The following is a 20,579-nucleotide window of genomic DNA, read 5'->3' as shown; positions in this document are numbered from 1 at the left end:
GACTATGTACGAACACTCTCTAATGCTTATTGGCAATGAATCCAACTCCTTTGGTCACTTCATTACCCAACAACAGCCCACAATCCACGCGATGCTGACCTGACATCAGGTAAGCCTACCGGTTCCCACCAGGGAGATGCTCTGTGAGTAAGGGCCAGATGCCACACAAACAGAAACTTTTGTCTGGTTTTAAACTCAGTGTGAGGGAAGGGGTTGGAAGTTACCTGGAAGTTACACCCTGTCTTTTCCTTTTTCCTGGCAGACCACATCAAAATCATGACTCACCTGCACAGACTCTGGTGCCAAGCTTTTCCTCTGCTGGGCAGACTTCTCCATGGCTTCACTCAGAGACTCTGCATATTTCATCATTGCTTTCAGCTGGGAGTCTGTCAGCACCCAGAGCAGGTCATCAAGGAGAAACATCAGCTTAGATGCCATCACATTGCAATCTTTGGTCTGAAACAGCAAGGAGGAGTCAGGGACTTTAAGACTTGCAACCATACACAGACACCCTTCATAATACACAGAAGCTGTAGCAGAAACAAGAGATGCTGCTCTGAAACTCATCTGAGAGAGAAATTAACTTATCTGGTAGATGTCCACAGTACCTCCTCTGAGAAGGAAAGCAGACAAAGCTGCCTCCTCTTTAGGAGGCAAATTGCTCACTGGTTAAAAAAAAAAAAAAAGGAAGAAAAAAGGAAAAAAAAAAAAGAGGTGGTTTAATTTTTTTTTTTTTAATCATCACATTTCCATTGACAGCTAAAAATAAGGCTACCAGGCTTTAATCTCCCAGTAAAGAGATGACAGCTCTCCTTGGGACGTTCGAACAGATTTAAAAACTTGCTCCATACATGTTATCCTCCCCTGGGAAATAAACTGCTTTGACATTTGGTAAGAACACAGCTGTCTCCAATAGAAAACACAGAGCGATATAGCAGCTTGGGCTCAACATTTGTGAAGGAAAAGAACGGTTGCTGAGGAACGTGGGAGGAAACATGCATCATCACTGCACCAGGCAGCGAGACTATATCCTGCAAAGTATGGAGGAAACTCTCACCCTTCTCTTGAGAGAGATCTGGATCCTCCCCTGGTTGGTAATCAGTCTCAGAGGAGTAGTAACAGGATCCTGATCGCCATTGTCAGTGGCATCTGCTTCTATCCGAAGTGTCTGCCAGGTGAGCTCTTTGAATGTCAAAACCTACCCAGAAGGAGAAAAATAGGAAAATGCTGAGATTTTCAACAACTTAAAGAATTAAAATAAATGCTTAGAAGATGTGGAATGAAACAAGGCCACAGAAAATCATTCAACGCACTTTTCTTCTGTGATCCCAGTACAAAAACAAAATCACGTCCCAGGTAACTTCCAACCCCTTCTCTCACACTGAGTTTAAAACCAGACAAACCACAAGGGCATTCAGAGCTTCTCCAGTTTCATTCTCTCAGATTAGAAGAGCTCAGAGAAAGCTCTGAATACAAGTTAGCTCTCAGTCACCTTGTTCTAGCAAACGGTAGGCAAGCTCACCGAAGCTCCCTACCTCCACTGTATGAGAATTCAGACAACAGCCTGATTACTCCACAGGACTGGGGTAGCACGAGTGCCACTCTTCTGTGCACGTTATGACAGGCAACATAAGACGACTCTTTACCTCTCCTCTCTGTGGATCAGTAATGCGGGTGAGTCGCAAGTCACTCTGTTGCCAGTTTGGGTTGACACTGTAGCCTTGGAGCTGCCATAGCTCAAAAGAAGCATGAAAGGCCTTGGAGTGAATCTTGATGGTGATGGAATTGACAACAATAAACATCCCCTCCACAACCTTTTCAGCAAAGCCATATTCACTGCAAAGAGAAGATCCCTCAAAGTCATCACTTGTTACAACAAAAGGCCCGGCAGAGGTAAGGCTACATGCAGAGAGACTCCAAGGTTTATAAGCAATATTAGAACCACTTAAACCTGAGTGCAGAGAGGCCAATGGTTAACCATGGAGAACAACAGCCGCCCATACCCCAGTAGCATGTCAGAAAGAAACCACAGGGCTCAGGGTCTGACCTTTGACCTGCAGCAAGAGCAATGGGAGACTGTCCGTTGGGTGGCCGAGGCTCTTCACATGTTCGCATCTCTACCTCCACTTTATCCAGGTACTGTAAAGACAGAACATGGGAGCGATAAATACAAGACCAAGACTCAAGCTCAGCCTACCAGCCTTAGCTCTGAGACTCTAGGGCAGGGATAACCAAGCTCTGGAGTCTCTTGACTCTCCAAGAGTCTCATGTGTTAAAGCTCTCACACCATCAGTGCCAGGATCGTTGGGTAATCTGAATCCCCAGAAGCGGGGGGAAAAACAAACAACAAAAACCAGGCACAAGGTTGCCCTGGACTTCACCGAGAGCTCAGCCCAGCTCCATCCTGCTGTGAAATGTCAGTCTCATGGGAGGTGACTCATCACCAGACAGGACTATTCTCAGAACTCCCCTTCCCCTATGTGCTAAGGGCCTAGAGGATTCAAGTCAAATGAAAACTTGAGTATGCACTTCACAGTTTCCCTTTGCAGAATTTTTCTCAAGTAGGGGAGATTAAAAAGAAGAGAGGAAGAGATTAAAAAGAGATTGAAAAAAGAGGAAGAAAAGGAATGAACAAGAGAGGAAACGTTACCAGGCAGATTGGGTGTGTTTTCAGCTTTGTCCACTGGATCTGAAACAATAAAGTTGAGGTTACAAGAGTTATCTTTGCATTGGAAAGTTTGAGAAATTGCACGAAACCATCTGAGCCCAAAGTTTGAGCCCCATTTCTCTGAGAAATGACCACAGTGACAATCCATCATGTCTTACTGAATCCAGGTCAAACAGGCTCACGCAGACAAGTGAAAAGACATTCCAGCCACCAGACCTATAAATTCAGCTTAGCTTTTGGATCTCACATATCATCACGAGTAATAGATACTCTGCAGGTCAAATTCTGATTTTTCATATTCCTTTAAGGAGAATGTTCTTGTCCTTAAAGAGTTTACAATTAATTGCTGCTGTTACTGGAAGTCAGGTAACTCTTTTGAAGACTGTGCACAAACCAAAAAGATCCATTTTATTTTCTTACAGCAACACTTACTCTGCAGCTCTCGTAGGAGGGAGAACAAATGTCTGTTACTAAATTAAGCAGATCTGACTCTAAAAACAGAGTGGATCAGATGAACAAGACAGGCTCATTTTTATTGTCGCTTGGCAGAGTAGAACCATATTTCTTTTATAGCAAGTCTCTTCGATATACTAGAAACTTTTGCATACATGTAATACAACTATGGTTAGCACCAACTGAGATTAAACAATCTGGCATTTCATATCAACTGAAAAAAAATCAATTTTTTGCTCTAAAAAGCACAAGGAGGAAGAATTTGTAAAAAAGTTCAGTGTGCAAAAGTGCAAGTGCATGCACAATTTCAGCAATTATGCATGTAAATGGATAACTGTGGGCATAAAGGCTGACTGAGAGCAGAGAGTGTAGCTTTTCACATGCACTATTTACGCACTTCTTACAAATTGCATTTTCAACACTTAAGTTCCAATTTATTTTTACAATACCTCACAGCATAATTAGGCTTTCAGAGAACTGCACGCCATTTCTCTCCGCTTCCTATTCCTGTTGGAGGTCAGTGTTACTTCTTTAGCATTAAAAAAAAAGTCAGCGAGGATGCGGGAAGACACAGAAAACTCCTCTGCTATCAAAATAGCAGGGAAATGGGAGGGAACGACCAAACAGAGAGGTCTGTAAAATCCTAAGTGACACGGAGGTGATGAACAGGGAACGATTGTTCACTATTTCTTCCAATAACGGTACCAGGAGGTTATAAACTAAAACTAGTATATACAGGCTTGATACAAGCAAAAGCAGCTGTAGTTAAGCTGTGAAATTCTTTGCCATAGCACACTCTGGATGTTAAATAAATAAGTGGGTCCAGAAAGCATCTGGGGAAATTCATCAGTGGCTATTAAATACAAAGACCTCACTGCTGGCTTAACAAGTCACTTGAAGATGAGGAAGGACCACAGCACACTTTTTCTGTGCTTCTCTCAGCATCCCCTACCATCTGCTGCCGGCCACCATCGGGGCAGAGCGCTTGGCAAAGGCGGCCTTTGGTGAAACCTGCTGTGGCTATCTCATAGCATTCAATCAGCAAATCTCACACCTAAAGCACAGGGTTTGAGATGTGTGGATTGAATCGCATCATGGTTCTCCATCAGAAATTCCCAAGTGACAAACAGAAACTGCCAATGGAAGGCCTCAACTGCGTCTGGGGACGTGAGCGCAGCCTCCTCTGCTCACCCTGATAGACGCCTTGTTACAGTAGACCCGGGTGATGGCAAGCCAGGTGGGCAGCTCCAGCACATTCTGCAGCACCTCTTCATCCAGCTCCAGGTTGGTCAGCTGCCCCTGCCCTTTCAGCGTGCTCAGGTTGATTTTGTCTGGAGAGAGATTCTTGGTAAACCTACAAGAGAAGAAAGAGGAGACTCTAAAAACAACCCCCAGCAAAGCTGCTGAGACTAGAGGAGCCTTTAAGAGAGCTATTTTAAGTATAAGAATCTGCTTGCTGTTTTGTTAAACCCTTTCTGACATTTTTAAACCCAGGGCATGTTGGTTGCTCCAGAAAAAGATGTCTTTACACTTTGGCATTTGAAGGACATTTTTGTTTGTTTGTTTTAAATCAAATTCAAGTTTGAGAAACTGAAAATTCCTTCTAAAGCACTGGGAAATCAGCAAAATTGCCCTAGGACAAAAACAAAGAAAACCAAAGCCAAACTGCAACAGATCAGCGATTTTACTTGCCCCAAAAGTGCCGTATCAGTGACGAAAAGTTTAATTATCTAGATTCTTTTTGAAGTTTTTGACACAGGAAAGTAAAAGATCATTAATAAAGAGACAGCCATAGAAGTAATTTAACCACCAGCCAAGCAATCCAGCCTGCTCTTTGGTCAGCAAGTCCAAGCACGCATCCCAACTCCGCTCCCTAGTGACCAGCCCAAGCTCCCGTCCTCCTCTCTTTTTGGCAACCAGCAGCTGCTCCTCTCTCTGGTTGCAATTCCTCCTCCCAAGGGCTTCTGTTGTTGCCACCTCCCTTGTATGCAGCCTAGTATCTTCAGATCCCCTATGTGCCCAAGATTTAAATGCAACGGATGAAACAATTTCAGCAGGACTGCTCAAGAACAGTGTATTCTGGTGTAGACCTGAAAAACTCTGACTTCATTAAAACCACCGTGGCCCCTAAGGAACCAGAAGAGCCAGTTTAGAGGGCACTAGACTACAGAGGCTGTAGGTGTGTCAGCAACACCTCTCCGGGATGGCTGTCCCCGTCAAACAGCCCTTGTGTGCAGAAGGGGCTGCCACCAAGGGAGCAAGGCAGCTTGCACTCTGCAGTCACAGGATTCAAAGTTGAAGACTTCCTGCCAAACGACTTAACCCACTACTGAAGCCAAGGCTTATTCCACACATTCCTCCACGCTAATGCTAATTCTAATTCTGTACAGTGGTCCAGAAAGTGGAAGAGAAAGAAAGACCCTATTGTCAGCGTAAGCAGGATTAGGCTCACAGTTAGTCACACGCTGCCATTCTCTCTCCTTTTCCTGCACCAGCAGCGTGAGCTACTTCTCTGTGAAAGGCACAAAGGGCATCTTGAACAAAGTCACTGCTCAAAGAGGGGAGGGGAGGAGGAACAAGAGCAACACTGCCGGGATGGCAGCTGATGTGGCTGCTGTAGGAGCACGAGGTGTAGTACAAAACCGGCTGAGGCACCAGAGCAGCTGCTGGTCAGTCAACCCAGGGCTTCTTGGGGCGAAAGTGCCTTTCCAAAGTGAACGTTTTGTTAGAAGAAAGTCTGATGGATGGTGAAGAGCCACTGATGGCAACCCTACACTACTGATGCAGCAACTCCTGGAAGAGGAGGGTGGCAAAAACAGCTGTGAGTTTGCCTACTACTGCTTTCTACCTCGATCCCTGCCACCATAGAGTCTTCTGCTGCCACAGAAGCCTGAGTCAGACATTTACTGTGTCATGCTGTCACGTCCCTCCCCTGAGCCAAAGGTACACACAGACAGCTGATTAAAGACCAAGTTTATAACACACCTGCCAGCATCTCAGGCTGACACATTCACTTTAAACTCGTTACTCCCTTTAACCAGAGGCCCTCTTGTTTAAACATACCCAGGAAGGTGGCCAAGTTCAACACTGCTTCTCAGCATCTGTACAAAGAAATAACATAGTCCAGAGTGTGCTACAGCGGCTGCTCCGCTGGCGGGGAGATGCAGGGATATGCTCAGTGTCTGTAAGATTTGCACTTGGAGTCCTGTTGTGAGCAACCACAATCTCAGACACTGCTGAAAATTAGACCAAATACCTCCAGAGGCAATACATGAGCATCCTTGTCTTGCGTCAGAGAACCAGCTCTGTTGAAAGCTGTTGTAGTCATGTCCACTTGGGATTGGATACTAAGAATAAAACAAATACAACCTGAACACGTAGGTAATAAAAAGCACTTGGCACTGTTAAGCTCACAGGCTGCTGTGGGCAGTGATCAGCTTACAGGTGGGGAGAGGCTGAGGCACAGAGTAGCTTTCTCACACTTGTAAAGCAAGGATCAAAACCCTGGTGTCTCAAGTCCTCATCCCAGGCTAAGCATGCTTAGATGGGGAAGCTGCTTTCAGCTGGTAACGCAGAAGAAAAATATAAGGACACATCTAAACCAGGGCATTACTTTTATTTAGTGTGTACATGTTATCAGAAAACCAGTAACACAGTGAAAGGATGCTAAAGCTGTGAAACAGGACATGGGTGGAGAGAGTGGTATGAAACACCATCTAGCTAAAAACAACTATTTGTAATCATCTGCAGGGAAAGGCTGCAGAGATCCTGCTGAACAGTAAGAAAACCACCATGAGTACTACCAGACTTTACAGAAGAATCCGTTTCATGAGGCATTCTAGATGCACCAAAATGTGCCATTCCACCCCCAAACGAGAGGTTACAGACCCCAACGATGATGGGACAACAGAAGCTGCAACTTTTGTAAACAAAAATCTAAAACTGACACAAATTCTCTCTTTTAAACCACCCAGTCAAAATTCCTGAAGATATGCCTATTACCAAGTCTCCCACTCTCAGTTGCTCCCCCTGTAAAGGAATCCGAGATCTTCAGATGGAATAATCTTCACATTTAAGACATTTTGATACATGTAACGCATGTTAGATGGGGCTTACAAGAGGAAAACAGATGAAGTGTTCCTGTGAACTTGAGAGTTCATAGATGCCAAATCTTTATTACTTCTTGAAAGGAACTGCTTTGGTCACTGCCAGGGGAAGGAAAAAGCAGTGAGAGCAGACAATTTTAGATGTTTGTTGGCAGACTCGCTCCATTCACACTCATCAACAGTAACATTTTTGGCAGCATGGATTGCTGGCTTAGAGAAAAGTGAATGAAAATGGTAGCTATTAGGAAAACTGACAGTGTGGGATATTTGCGCTTTTTTTTTTTTTTTGCAACTCTAACAGAAGTCACGTAGCGCTAAGCCAGTAAACTCAAAGGACAGCACTCCTTTTGAGCTTGCCAGGATTACCATGACAAAAGTCAAACCAGAAAACCTTTTTCTATCTTCTATGGAATTGTCACTGCAGAGTCACAAGGGCATTTTGCATTTGTGGACACTTACACGAGCACGCATGCATCCACCAACAATACCACGAGCACCATTTGTCTCCGAAAGTGTCTGCCAGCCAGAAGCTGATCTGCTGCACAATAGCCAAACGGACCACCACAGCCACCAGCACCCACAGAAAGCCTTCACATGACTAAAAAGGTCTTGCTGCGTTCACAATCAAGGCAATGGGAAATACAAGCTAGAAGCTTGTAACAGCTACAGCTAGGGAAGTCCTGCTAGGTCAAGCCTCTTAGCCCAGTGGTTTGCGGAGAAGAGTTTTCCCTACAGGCTGTTTCCCACTGTTTCCTTCCATTTTACATGACATGAGATGACATGAGTATTAGGGCTCTCAATCAATGTTCATAAGAAGCAGACAGATGCAGTCATTAACAGCACTACCCTAATTTCATAGACTGAAGGTCTCATCCTAAGAAGCTAACAACACCCAGATGATTTAAACCTCAACACCTTCATGGGATTTGGCCTAAAAAAATTATGTTCTTCACAGAAACTCTCAGCTTTCTTGGGCAGTTTCTGAGATCATGATTTGATTTGCTCTGAAGCCTTATTTCAGGTTTTAGATGGGGAAGGCACAGCAGTGTCAGTCTATTTGCTCAATCATCAGCTTGAATATATATTAAAAAAATGATGTCACTACTAAAAGAACGACTGCCCAATTCATCAGCTTGCATATCCAGAGGCCACAAACTCACTGATTGCAGGAGGGAGTTTGGCCAAATCTGACTGCTGGCCCAAAGCCAGGCTATAATCATAAATAATAAATTTATGTTCACATTTGTAGCTGTCTGGCCACACTGTCTCCATCTGAGCAAATACATAGACAGATAATATCAGGAGAAGATGTCTGAAATCATAAAACTTCTCTTCAGATCCATCCCTCTCATTGCCTTGCTGCCACGAACCCTCTCGTCAGTAGCTTCATACGCTCAAACTAGATTTTCTGCCTCAGCTTCTTCTGCAGTTATCCAGTAATCATTGTCTATTGTATGTAACCACTACCTACAGCTAAACACATTTATTTCTATTAATATCTTTGTTACTATGGTTATTATATATGAGAACTAATTAGCAGTACACCAGTGACCTTGATTTTACTTAATGACAAGCATCATCTATTGGCAGAAGCAAGTAACTGTATGGCTTGCAATACTAGCCACAGTTGCAGATAGCAGATGGAAAAATACTCAAAACACAAGTAAGCCAGGAAGGGGGTAACTTGTCAGCTGCAATCTAAAAACAGACAAGCAATATTAACGGTCCCTGGGAAACTGCTGCAGACAAGGTTCTTGCCTTCCTAAGGGTAACAGCAAGGGAAGAGATGAAGATTTTCTGCTTTAATTTGTAACACAAATACATAATCTAAGCAACTATGGCAGAAGGACAGAAATTAGACATGGAAAAAAAATATACTCTGGCCAATGCAGATCTGCTTCTTACCCAAAATCTTTCCCAGAGTCTTGTCCAGTTAAGTTTTGGACAGGCCACTTAATGGGATTTCCATCTTCCCTGGGAAGATCTTCTACAATCAAAAAAATCTCTGTGGTAGGACATTTCCCCTCATATTAAACCTTCTTATCTCAGGAGCCAAAGAACATGTTTACTTGGAAAAAAAGCTGCATGACTAGTAAAAGGCCAGTGACTTCCAAATACAGGAAAACTTTCAAGGAAGACAGCAGCAGAAGCTTTAACTGCAAGATACATGTCTGAGAATGAACTGAAAAATAATTTTGGAGGAAATAAAACTGGGCAAGCGATCAAAACTTCTGTAAAAAGGGAAAAAATAGCTGCCTTGAAGACACATAGGAAGAAGCAGTAAAAGCCCTTTCAGGAAGAAAAGCCATTTTACTTACTCAAGCTTTTGGTATAACTGTAGAACAATCTGTCTGGTGAGCACACACAGTACTACTCAAGATTGAGAGATTCAGAGTTGCAGACAAGGAAGAGAAACACACTGAACTAGCAGAAGACGAGACTAATTTATGCACAGTATTAGATGGTGTTTAGTACTAATCTAGTTGGTATCATACCAACTTAGTATAAAGCCATTTAGAATTTAATGGAATCTTTTTAATACCAAAGTAACCAATCGTTTAGAAGATGGAAAGCACCATATCTTATTACTGAAAATCATCTGCATAACTCCAGCTCTACACTGCGTACAGTACTGGTGTACCCTAGATAGTACTGGTAGGCAATAAATTTTCCTTTGCGGACAAAGAGGTCCCAATGCAATAAGCCCGATGACTTCGCCCTACTTAAGTTACACAACAAACTCTGTACACGTTACCATGTAACCTGGTAACAGCCTTTCACACTACGCTGGTAGGCTCCTTATCAGAGTGGATTTAAGTGCATTGATGTGCCTGTATACGCATGCCACTGGTGGCTTTAAATTATCAGCTTTCTGTTTTTCCATGCTTCAACTACATTGAATAAAGGGCTGGACCATCCAACCACCCAAAGCCAAATGCAGTTTCACATGGGCCACAAAACATCTTTATGAGTAATCAGTTGTCTTGGCTCCAAGTTATCTGTTGCAATAGAACATGGCTAAGGTAAAAAGACTCAGAAATTCAATTCAAAGTTAAACTTGCAGAGGGAAAAAAAAAAAAAAAAAAAAAAAAAAAAAATCAACATTTCCAAACAGATCAGGAACGAGAATGAACTATCACACAAAGCACGAATGTCAGCTCACTCCTCCCCGAAGTCTGCCTCCCCACTTACTCAGACCCCCGAGGACACTTTCTTGTCCCAAACAGAAATGACTCTTAAGCACTCTGAATACTGGAAAACTGCAAAGGCTCCAGTCTAGGTGCGCTTCTTGCACCCTACCCACTGTCAACTAATTTGGTACTAGGAGACCTGTAAAGCAAACCATAAACTAATCTGAAAGGAAAAGAGGCCGGGTTTTTGGCAGGGGTTGAACTCCTCCTCGCTGAGGAACTGTTTTACTATTTCTAGCTCATCAGCTGGAAGCTCGGTAAAGTTTAAATGCCAGCTGCCCCATGCTCCGAAATCTGGAATGCAAACCCTCGTCAGCTGCCAGGGAATTTCCCAAGACTAAACCTCAAGCAAATAATAACACGCGAAAGAAAACTAGGAAGAAACATATAAATAAATGCACTAGTCAGAAGCCCCACTTCTCAGATTTTAAGAATTATTCGCCCTGCAATCCAATCTGCACTTTTGTTTCCAACCTGCAGAAAGTAACAGGTTATCACATAATTCAGACTCAACTGAGCAGCCGCAGAGGAGGCAAGAGCTCAAGGAGTCTAGGAGAAATAAGACGAGGGGAAAAGAGTCATATTTAACAGCCCCTTTTCCTGACCCATTCCTTAGTCTGAAGAGTAGTGGCGGCATGGAGAAGTTCCACACGGCCAGCGCAAGGCTCTGCAAAACCCAGCAGCTGATCTGAGGATATATTCAGCCACATTTTCCTCCTGAGCTACTGAAGTGCAATTTATTTTTGCTGCAACAAGAGTCTATTTAGCATTCCAGAAACGGCACACACTTCTCTCTCGAGCTGAGTGGAAGTGGTTGGAAACACCTTGCATTCAGCAGCTGACACATGCTTCGTAAAACTGACAATTTGGTTCTTCTGGTAAACTGCAGCATAGCAACCCTGATTTTAGAGATTATTCTCTGTGAAAGGAAAATGCCACGTCCTGTTATGCGTGCCCTCTCTTTTCCCACCCCTGTCTTGAACAAAGAAGTGGTAGCTGTTTATTACTTGACCCCATAATAGCCTGGGATTCTGTCTTTCCATCAAGAATTTGTCAATAATAAAATTTTTAAAAAGTAAAAAATCCATCAAAATGTACTAGGAAAATAAGAAATTTCCAAATTACAACATTAAAGGGTTTGCATCCAGCCTTAAATGCTTTGCTAGACACAGCATGTAAGAACTTAAGAGACAAACTTATTACCGGTGGTTCAATGCTGGATACCTTGAGAGCTCTGCCGATGGCCTGCAAAATAGCAGCCACTGCTGGGAAGGAGACTTGACAAAGCTTCTTTCTTACAAATTGGCTCAGAGTTTCTTGCTACAAACTGTTTCCAGCCCATTCCCAAAACTGCTTCTATTTGCCAGTGTTCCCAGGGCTATTTTCAGAGCCATGTACAAACTGGCATCGTTAGTATTATCTTTACTTAACCACTGGGGAAACTATGACACCAAATGATTAAGCAACTTCCCCATAGCCACACGAAGCACCACACTGCCGACTGCCCTCCAGACCCAACCGCACGCCCTACCGAACACAACCCCGCGGCGCCTGAGCTGCGGGCATCTCCCATCTGTCCCCAAACCCTCCCACCTTTTGAGACGTGTCCCACTGCTCTCAGCCACATGAAGACCAAGATGCAGAACTTAAAAATTCAGGGAGATTATCCACACCTGGGTTACCTGCTCTCTGTAACATACTCGTGTTGCTCAAGTCCTCTTCAGCCATGCCAAAATGCGTGCAAGCCCCTTGCAGGTGTGAGAACACAACCACATCCCTCCTCTGCTGTTCTCTGCCCTTGTTTGTCCCAGTGCTGGCTGCAGGAGGCGGTTATTCTGGGCTTTAGCTACCAGATTTGTTTTTCAAGCCTTCATGCTTTGGATTCCAACTTGTGTGCTTTGTGGCACTTGGGCACCAAAGAAACTACTACCTGGCTGAACAGAATGCACTGAAAAACAGGAACAGAATGCTTTGCAGATGAAAAAGTAATGGCTTTTTTATCATCATTTTTTAACTGCTAGCAGTTTTGTGGTTTCACGTATTTCCCATAGCTGCAACAGCTATTTTAGGCAAATTATCGTCTTCAGCAGTAGAAGTTTCCCTGATCACTGAAGGAGGATATTAAAGCAGATAAAGCCAAAATTGCAATGTTGGTCTCAATTCTAGCAAAGAGACTCTGTCCCAGGCAAAGGTTCCTTCTGCCTAAATCACTCCATGATTCCATAGCTTTGTCAGGCCATTCCCAGATGCAATTTCCTTGCTTTCCTCCCTACCCACCATGCTCTTTAAATTTCTTCCAGTTAATTTAGAATCAAGGTCAGGAAACTGGGAGAAACCTGAAGGGTTAGGTGGTAAGCACACACCTTATACTGACCGTAGATCTTTCTAAATCAGAGGGTTTCCAACACTTTTTACTCACTGAATGTGCCATCACTTTGACTGTCACTGCAAAGGCACAGCTGCATCTCAGTGTTCGAGCACGCAGCGATGCTGCAAAACACTTCAGGACAAGTGAGAAGCAAACAGACCAAAGAATTCAGACTCTATTTTCTTATAGTGATTTCCAGTTTGCAGCTTTTAGCCAAGAAATCTAAGCACTGAGGGGGAAAAAAAGTGCTCTTTGGACTTAGGGAATTCCCCACCCCGCTGTGTTGGGCAAATGACGCGTATCTGATAACGTGATCTGACCTTCTGCCCAGTGCAAGCCACAGAGCCCATCTCAACGACTCCTGAACGGCAGAGACTGAGTCCTATTTTCTTGGCTGAAGAACCACCACTTCTGCCTCTTGTCCCCATCTTTTCTGAGGAGAAGGGTGGGTCCCCTCGGGATAACACATCTCACTTCTGCCATCCCGACCTCAGAGAGTCTAGTACCATCAAACAGCAGGACGACCATCAGCTACAATGGCCTTTCTTTGTCCTGTCTTAGCCTGAGAGCATGTCTTTGATGGTGGGGGCGGACAGAGGGCAGGCAAGGAGATCACATACTTTTGAGCATGGAGGCACAAACAGCTCCAAGACTAACCGAAGAGCTAATCCAGCATCACTACAGAACAGGCAGGGCTCACGTGGCAGAGAGCAGTTCTGGGTCTTGGAGCCAGCTCTGAATTCTTTGCATGTGGCACAGAAGAAGCACAACTGCCTGGAAGGGGTAATACCAAATGCATTTTTAGGGCCAGGAATATTCTGAGATTCTTACATCCAAGTTATGAAATAACAGCCCACAGAAGCCTACGCGTTCCTAGCTCATGTGACACCCACAGAAGCCTACGCGTTCCTAGCTCATGTGACACCAACATGTTCCTAACTGCTAAATTGATCTAGAAGAAACTAAAGATACACTACGGGCTTTCCTGATATTTTCACTTATCTACTAGCAGTGGTTTTATCTGTTGCAAGGACTAGGTGCAATTGCAAATGAAAGAGGGGAGTCAAGGCAATCTCATCTGGAAAAAGGGATATATGGCCTAAACCACTGGGAACTGAGAAGAAAGGCTCTACTAAGGTGCAGTACAATTTATGAGGAGTTACATGATGCCGCTTCTTCTGGCTGCGTACTTGACCTACATCTACAAGCATCAAAGTACTACATCCTGCACATGCTACTCAATTGTTTTGTTGTCTAGGATTTTTTAAAATTCTGTTTCTAAAGCCCATCTTATTTATCCAAAAAGGTGGCTCCAATACTGTGCTATGAAAGACAGTTTTGCCAACTTCTGGCATGCCTCGTCTTCCTCGGTATGACATCTGGATGGAAAAGAAAGTGACAATTGACGGCACAATCGATAAACCTGGCTGCGCAGCCTTGCACCTGCCAAAGATAATTTGGCTTCAGCTTTCATTGGAAAGGTTGTACCGTCCAAAACATTGCCTGTCATTCAACAACCTCCAAAACCCAAGAAAGGAGGAAACAAACCAACCAACAGAAGCAGAGCAAAGCATAAGACGACACCGAAAACCTTGCTACAAACACTGTCTTAATCCCTTCCACAATTCCCAGTCTTGCTTCACAGCAACATAGCGCCTTGCAGATACTGTCCCGACCAACACAGGAAACAGCAGGTGAGATCCTACTTGTCTGGTAATCCTGTGTAATAGACTGGGAATAAAACAGAGCAAAAACCCCAGTGGCATTCAAGAACTTCACAAACTCAGGAAAGGGCCTCTGTGTGCATCAGGCCCTGTTTGCAAGCACGGCTCTAGCAAAGACAAAGCCACCAGCCCAGTATCCCCTATATTTCTGTTGTGCACATCTGTTATCTACCGGGCCAGCTGCCTGGACTGGTGGCTCAAGCACTGCACTCTTCCCTCTGCAAACAGGTCTCATTTCCCGTGCTGGTTTTCCTCCGTATTTTCTCAGTGATAGTGCTGGTGTTATCGCAGCCAACTTTTCTCTCTCATTTCTCCTCTGCTTCCTTCTCACCCTACTTTCAGAGATTCCTGAAGTTCCTCCTCACCTGCAGTTCTCCAGGGCTCCTGTCAAAGCTAGATACACTTGTGGTCTCCTGCCCCTGCATTCAAACCTGCTCCCAGAACCCCGACACCAGCTTCTATTTCTTTCAGAGGCTTCTGACTCAGTGGCTCTTTCACATCAGCCCTTTGGAACTGGAGCAAGCAAAGCTATTATCTGATTATTTTCTCCACCTAACTATTACTCTTTTCTTCCAAACAGAAGGATTACATACTGCATTTCCTCTGGAAACCACATAATGTGTGCAATTGGATGGCCTATTACTCCACAAGCTCACACGTTTTAACACGTGTAACAAAAGTCACAAAGCAGTTGCCAGCTTCCTAATGAAATTAAATAAAAATAGTTTTGATAAGGATTTCCACTGCAGTGCTGAGAACTCAAACCCCAAAGCGTTATATTAAGTAAGTTTGGGCAGTTTGGCTTGCCACAGTTTCCACGTTTACCAAATGGGGATAAATACCACCTTTACAATACTCTAAGATCAAGTATCTACTATAGCTGCACTGAGTGCTATTAAAAAAAAGAAAAAGACAATAAGAAGAGGCTACTTTCAAACAAAACCAGAAAGAGGTAAATGCAAATCACTGTTTTTATTTTAAAGCAATAGATGTACTTCCATGAATAATTACAGGCTGGTAAACACAACCCAAGTACTGCTCTTGTACAGCCTCGGAGGAGTTCAAACCAGATTCAAGTTCAAACCACACAGCAAGCAGCTGATCCTTCAGACAGCTCGTAGGGAGAGCCCTTTGTCCCAGCTGTAACGGTTTGATGTTCGGTTATAAACATTCTCCTGCAGAATCGGCCACGCCAGGACTGCAGCCATGTGCCAGTGTAGGAGAAGTAAAAAGTGAAACCACCTAATCTGTTTTCTTTTCCAAGCTAAATATAGGCCAAAAGAGTGAAAAGCACAGATGGTGGTGAAAGCACGGCAAGTTTTCAGGCTCTTCTGCTCTAGGAATTTAAGCTGCTAAAGCACAACACAGGCTAAGCCTTCTAAAATACATTCATAACTCAGCTCTGTCACCGACGGCAAAGCCCAGCTTTACAGATCACCGCAAGTGACCGCTGTCATCCCATTAGACATGTGATTCACTTAATCTGAACAGTTGGTGTGAAATAACTTTTTCATATTTCCCTGATCTTGCTGTCTCTCGTGACCGTTCCTTGCAGATTTCCAGATAGAAAAGGAACAAAACCACACCCCACACAGAAACGACTTCAAATGAAGACATAACAAGAGGAACAAGGAATTATTTCATATGCAAATGGAGAGCAGAAAATAAAGGCAGATTAATGATTCAGTAGCAAAATTTTTCCGTGCAAATGAGCATAGCTGAAAGAAAGACCCAAAGGGAGTGTGAAGCTGAGGTATTTAGAGGAAACAAAACCGGAATGGAAAAACATCATGGTTTTTTACACAACATTAAACTGTGTTCAAAATGCATTTCCTAAAAGCATCCACAATATGTATGCAAGAGAGGGGCAGGATCAGACCAACCACCCCAAACGACACAGTCCAGCTAGTAGGAAAACAGGTAAAGCTCCAGAATTTTTCGTGACTCCCTGTTCTCCAGGGAACTGCACAACGGAGACAGAGGTGAACACTAACAACCAGCCTGATCGGAAGGGAAAAGGTGGCACTCTGAGCAGGAACGTGTTGTAACAGTGCAAGATAAGGGAGACTGAAAAGCAAAATTAAGTAAAAGCACCAGCAAGAAAAGTGTATTTATCTAAAGAAAGAGAATTATCCATAAGACCAACACATGCGCTCTTTCATCCTAGGAGGAGCGGTACCTAGGAATAAAGCCCAGCTCTATTTCAGCCTCCATTAATAACTGCTCTCATCCACCTCTCCTTGTTATAAATACTTCAGTGCCTCCTGACAAGAAGACTGAATCCATAACGAGCATGACATGCCCATTTGAGGTGGAACGAGACAGAAAGCTCAGAGATTTGTGATGTCAGGTCTAGCAGAAATTCATTTAAATTAGCGCACTGAACAGATCAAGCAGCAGGCTCTATTACACTCCTTTTTGGTACACTGCCTAGAAAGCTGGAGTACTGAGCAACTAGTGACTCAGAACTGCCGCAGGCAGACACTTTATTGAGGAGACTGCTCGCTTGAAGTTTGCGGGGATTCTTCTGACGTTCCAGAAACTCTAAGGACTTACTACCAGCCCCAGAGAGCCAGGATTCGCAGGTCTTAACTCCTCGCTCCAGCACTGACACCACGTAAGCCCACGCAAGTCACTTCAAGGCCCTCGCTTTGTATCTGAGCTTCTCCACCAGTAAAAATGGAAAGGACTTGATCATCTGCAGCTCATAAAGCGCAGAGAGGAAAGGCACTGTGCAATGCTGTCCCTTCACCAGTATCCTCAGAGATATGCCACCTTTATATTTCATATTATTCTGATCTTTCAACAACGCAGAGGGAGGGCGTGCCTGTGGCCACGAGATAACACAAGAACCGCTAGCTCTCATGCAGCTCTTTTCTTTCAAACGGCAGGGAAACTGAGGCACCGCGATTTGCCCAAGGTCAACCCCCAAGCCAGCGGCAGAGCCACAGCTGAAGCTGCATTTACTGCCTCGCAGCCTTACACACGAAGCACCAGATGACGGTCTTCCTCAACGCACCTCTTAGTGCCTTTAATGAACGTCATTGAAAATGACAAAACACCAACGAAAATGACAGCCAGGTGCCTGAGCGTGTGCTACGTGTATCAGGTATTACAGCATTCCTTCTCGCCCTCGGAACCTTTCGCTGTTTACATTCTCCTCTCTTGAACTTTTATTCACGCTCACCCGCTCCCAGCCGAGCAGGAGCTGCTGCGGGAAGCAGCCCAGGCCTACAGCTATCCCGAAGGGTCAGCAAACGCAGCCCCCCACCAACACACGCTCGGCCGGCGGTTTCCCTGCACCGCCGGCACCAAGGCAAGACCGGCAGCGGCAGGAGCCAGGCCGGGCTGGAAACCTCCACCGCGGCTCCCGCACACCGGGGGCACCCACCCGGGGGGCTGAGAGGCCTCAACCCCGCAGGACGCGGCCCTGAGGGGAGGGCGGCAGGGCCCGCTCCCGGCAGGCTGGGCCCACTCCCCCCGGGCCATCAGGTCCCGGAGCCCACAGGCCCGGGCCCTCAGATCCTCCCTGGGCCCCATAGCCCCCGGCCCTCAGACCCCCCTCCCCGGGGCCCGGCACCTCCACAGCCCCCCGCCCCTCAGACCCCAAGACCACCACCACCACCCCCCCCCCGGGCCCGGCAGCTCCACAGCGGTCCCCAAGCCCCACAGCAGCCCCTGGGGCCCGGGTCCTCACCCACCGCCCCGCCTCAGGCCCGGGGCCTCCCTCACCCGCAGCCCCCCGGCAGGAGGAGGAGGAGGAGGAGGAGGAGGAGGAGGAGGAGGAGGACCGGGCGCGGGTACCTCACCGGGAGAGGTGCTTCAGGATCTGCTTCTTGATGATGCCGGCCATGCCGCGGGGCGGCGGGGCTCAGGGCCGCGGGCGGCGGGACCCCATCGCGGCGGCGCCACCGCCTCCCGCCCCGCCCCGCCCCTCCCCGCCGCCGCCTCCCGCCGGCCCCCGCGCGCCGCCGCCGCCTCCTCCCGCCCCGCCGCGCCCCCTGGCGGCCCCCGCGCGCGCCGCAGCCGCACTCCACGCGTGTGCGCGGAGGGGTCGGCCCCACGGGACAACACCCCCCCCCCCCCCCCAACGGGCAGGGCTGCGGCCCGAATCTTCCCTCCCCCGCGGTGCAGCGGTGCAGGTCAGGTGCCCGGGGCAACGCAAGGAGCAGCTTGTCACGACGCGCCTCTGCCTCCGTTAAAACGTTGGTTGTTCACGCTCGCGGAGCCGCAGGCAAAAATCCGCAAGGAACAAGCCAGCTTAGTTTCGCACCTCTTCTTTGTACAGCTCCCTTCCTAAGGCCATCCCAGGTCAGCCAAAAATAAGTTGGTTTTTTTTTAAAAGAGGCGCTCACACCACAAAAATAAAATGTTCAACATAAAACAATGTAACCAGTGAAGCTGCCCGGAAGGAAAAAAAAAGATTAATCTTTGTTTCAAGCAGTTTCTGTGTTACTTAGCTTATGTTTGCATTGTAACTCTTTGGTGGATGACAATGAATTAGACCATCTCACACGCTGTGCGAGATGTCAGCTTGGATTACAAGGGAGTGCCTCGCTTTCAAGGCTGCGCTCGGCCAAGGGAGCCCCACAGGCACGGTTATGCTGTTCTGCAAGCACGGCATACCCCCTTGGAGCTTTACACCGAACAGTCACGCCTTTAACAGCTCCACAACAAGAAAACCACGTGCTTTGGGCTTTACTGAGTACATTCTGTTCTAACCTGACGGTAGGCAGGGGGGACTCAAGTGGCATCCAAGCCTTGAACTTTATCAAAGCCCAGTGCTGATCATCACTAATTCCTGCCTATCGCTTTCCCCAGGAGAAAGTCGTTAATATGCCTTGATGACGATGAGCGTTGTACGTTTGATGTAACAGCAATCCAGCTTCAAGTTAAAGCTGAAAAACGCTCAGATTATTGATCAGGGAGACACAGTCACCTGCCAAGATACGCACTGGTACAATCATTTCAGCTCCTTGCAATCTATGTGGTGTCTGACATGGGAGACGAAGCTGCACCACGATCCCTTCGCCGCCAGGCACAGGAAACTCAAGAGCAGCAGGATCCCTCGCATCGACGCTGCAGTGCCGGTCCAGCCCGAGCGCCGTGCGCTGCAGATGTCTACCCCTAGTATGGTTTATTGTAGAAACATCCTCTAACTTTTGCCTCATCTCAATGTTTGTTGAATATGGCTATTAAATATTGAGCTATTAAGTATTTGATGTCTCAGCTACACCTCAGCTACGTTCTTTACAGGAGATTGTTAAAAGCACACAAGCTCCCAAAAATATAGTCTCTAAATGATTGGACTGTCCTGTCCCACAGCAGAGAGCAACTCTGAAAAGGAGCCCTCGCAGTTCTGGTAGCCAAACACTTTCTTGGAAGACGCAAATCACTCCCACACTTTCATATTAGATGCAACTATGCCAAGAATGAGTTGGACAGTTCTGCAGACCGAAATGGATGACAACCGACATGCACAGAGCAGCCGGTTATGCAAACAGAATAAATTCTTTTAATTCAATTGGAATTGTGCACCTGCATTACATACGGCTCATCAAAAGCAAAATCCTTTTAATAAACTAAAGGGCCTGGGATATGTCTTCAACAACACATCCCTTTATGCTAAGAAGGGAACTGAGCATTAATAACTACTGGCTCAACAATTCCAATAACGTAATTAGACGTGTGCACACAAATGCCCCAGTAGCAATAGAAAAGCAGAAATATGTTTGACAGCATCAAAACAATTACTGTAAGAAGCAGCCTTTTAACAGCATCTCTTTGCTTCCCTCAGTGGAGAATCAACATTTTATTAAATTCATCCTATTTTGTGCTAGTAAAGTCACTTAATGTTGCAGTCTCCCCAGCTAGAGATATCACTGCAGTCTTTTCTGATGTCACTTTTTTGTGGGTTTTTTTTTTTTTTTTTATTAAACACACACATACTTGTTTTGAAACAAGAATTCAAAATGCAGATAGCAATACATCTCTTGAGGGGTATGACATGAAAAAGAGAGACTACCTAAGGACTAAGGAGAAAAAAAACTCTCAAAAATTCTATGCAAG

The 20,579-nt window shown here is 45.6% G+C and overlaps 1 protein-coding gene across 1 annotated transcript in view; it reads right to left on the bottom strand.

The window, feature by feature from the left end:
- BLTP3A (bridge-like lipid transfer protein family member 3A) overlaps nt 1-18,363 on the bottom strand; it is a 35,777-nt gene extending 17,414 nt beyond the window's left edge. Inside the window, exons 1-7 of the mRNA XM_050911174.1 lie at nt 18,320-18,363; nt 4,313-4,475; nt 2,651-2,689; nt 2,048-2,139; nt 1,647-1,836; nt 1,058-1,198; nt 286-456 (exon numbers count right to left, since the gene is read on the bottom strand). Coding sequence (XP_050767131.1) covers nt 286-456; nt 1,058-1,198; nt 1,647-1,836; nt 2,048-2,139; nt 2,651-2,689; nt 4,313-4,475; nt 18,320-18,363 — 840 coding nt within the window. The remainder of the gene's footprint in view (nt 1-285; nt 457-1,057; nt 1,199-1,646; nt 1,837-2,047; nt 2,140-2,650; nt 2,690-4,312; nt 4,476-18,319) is intronic.
- Between the last annotated feature and the right edge of the window lie 2,216 nt (nt 18,364-20,579).

The sequence above is a fragment of the Gymnogyps californianus genome, chromosome 27, assembly GCF_018139145.2.
Source record: "Gymnogyps californianus isolate 813 chromosome 27, ASM1813914v2, whole genome shotgun sequence".
In the NCBI taxonomy this organism is placed as follows: Eukaryota; Metazoa; Chordata; class Aves; order Accipitriformes; family Cathartidae; genus Gymnogyps; species Gymnogyps californianus.
Note: the sequence above shows the minus strand (reverse complement) of the source record. Positions and strands in the feature narration are given on the sequence as shown.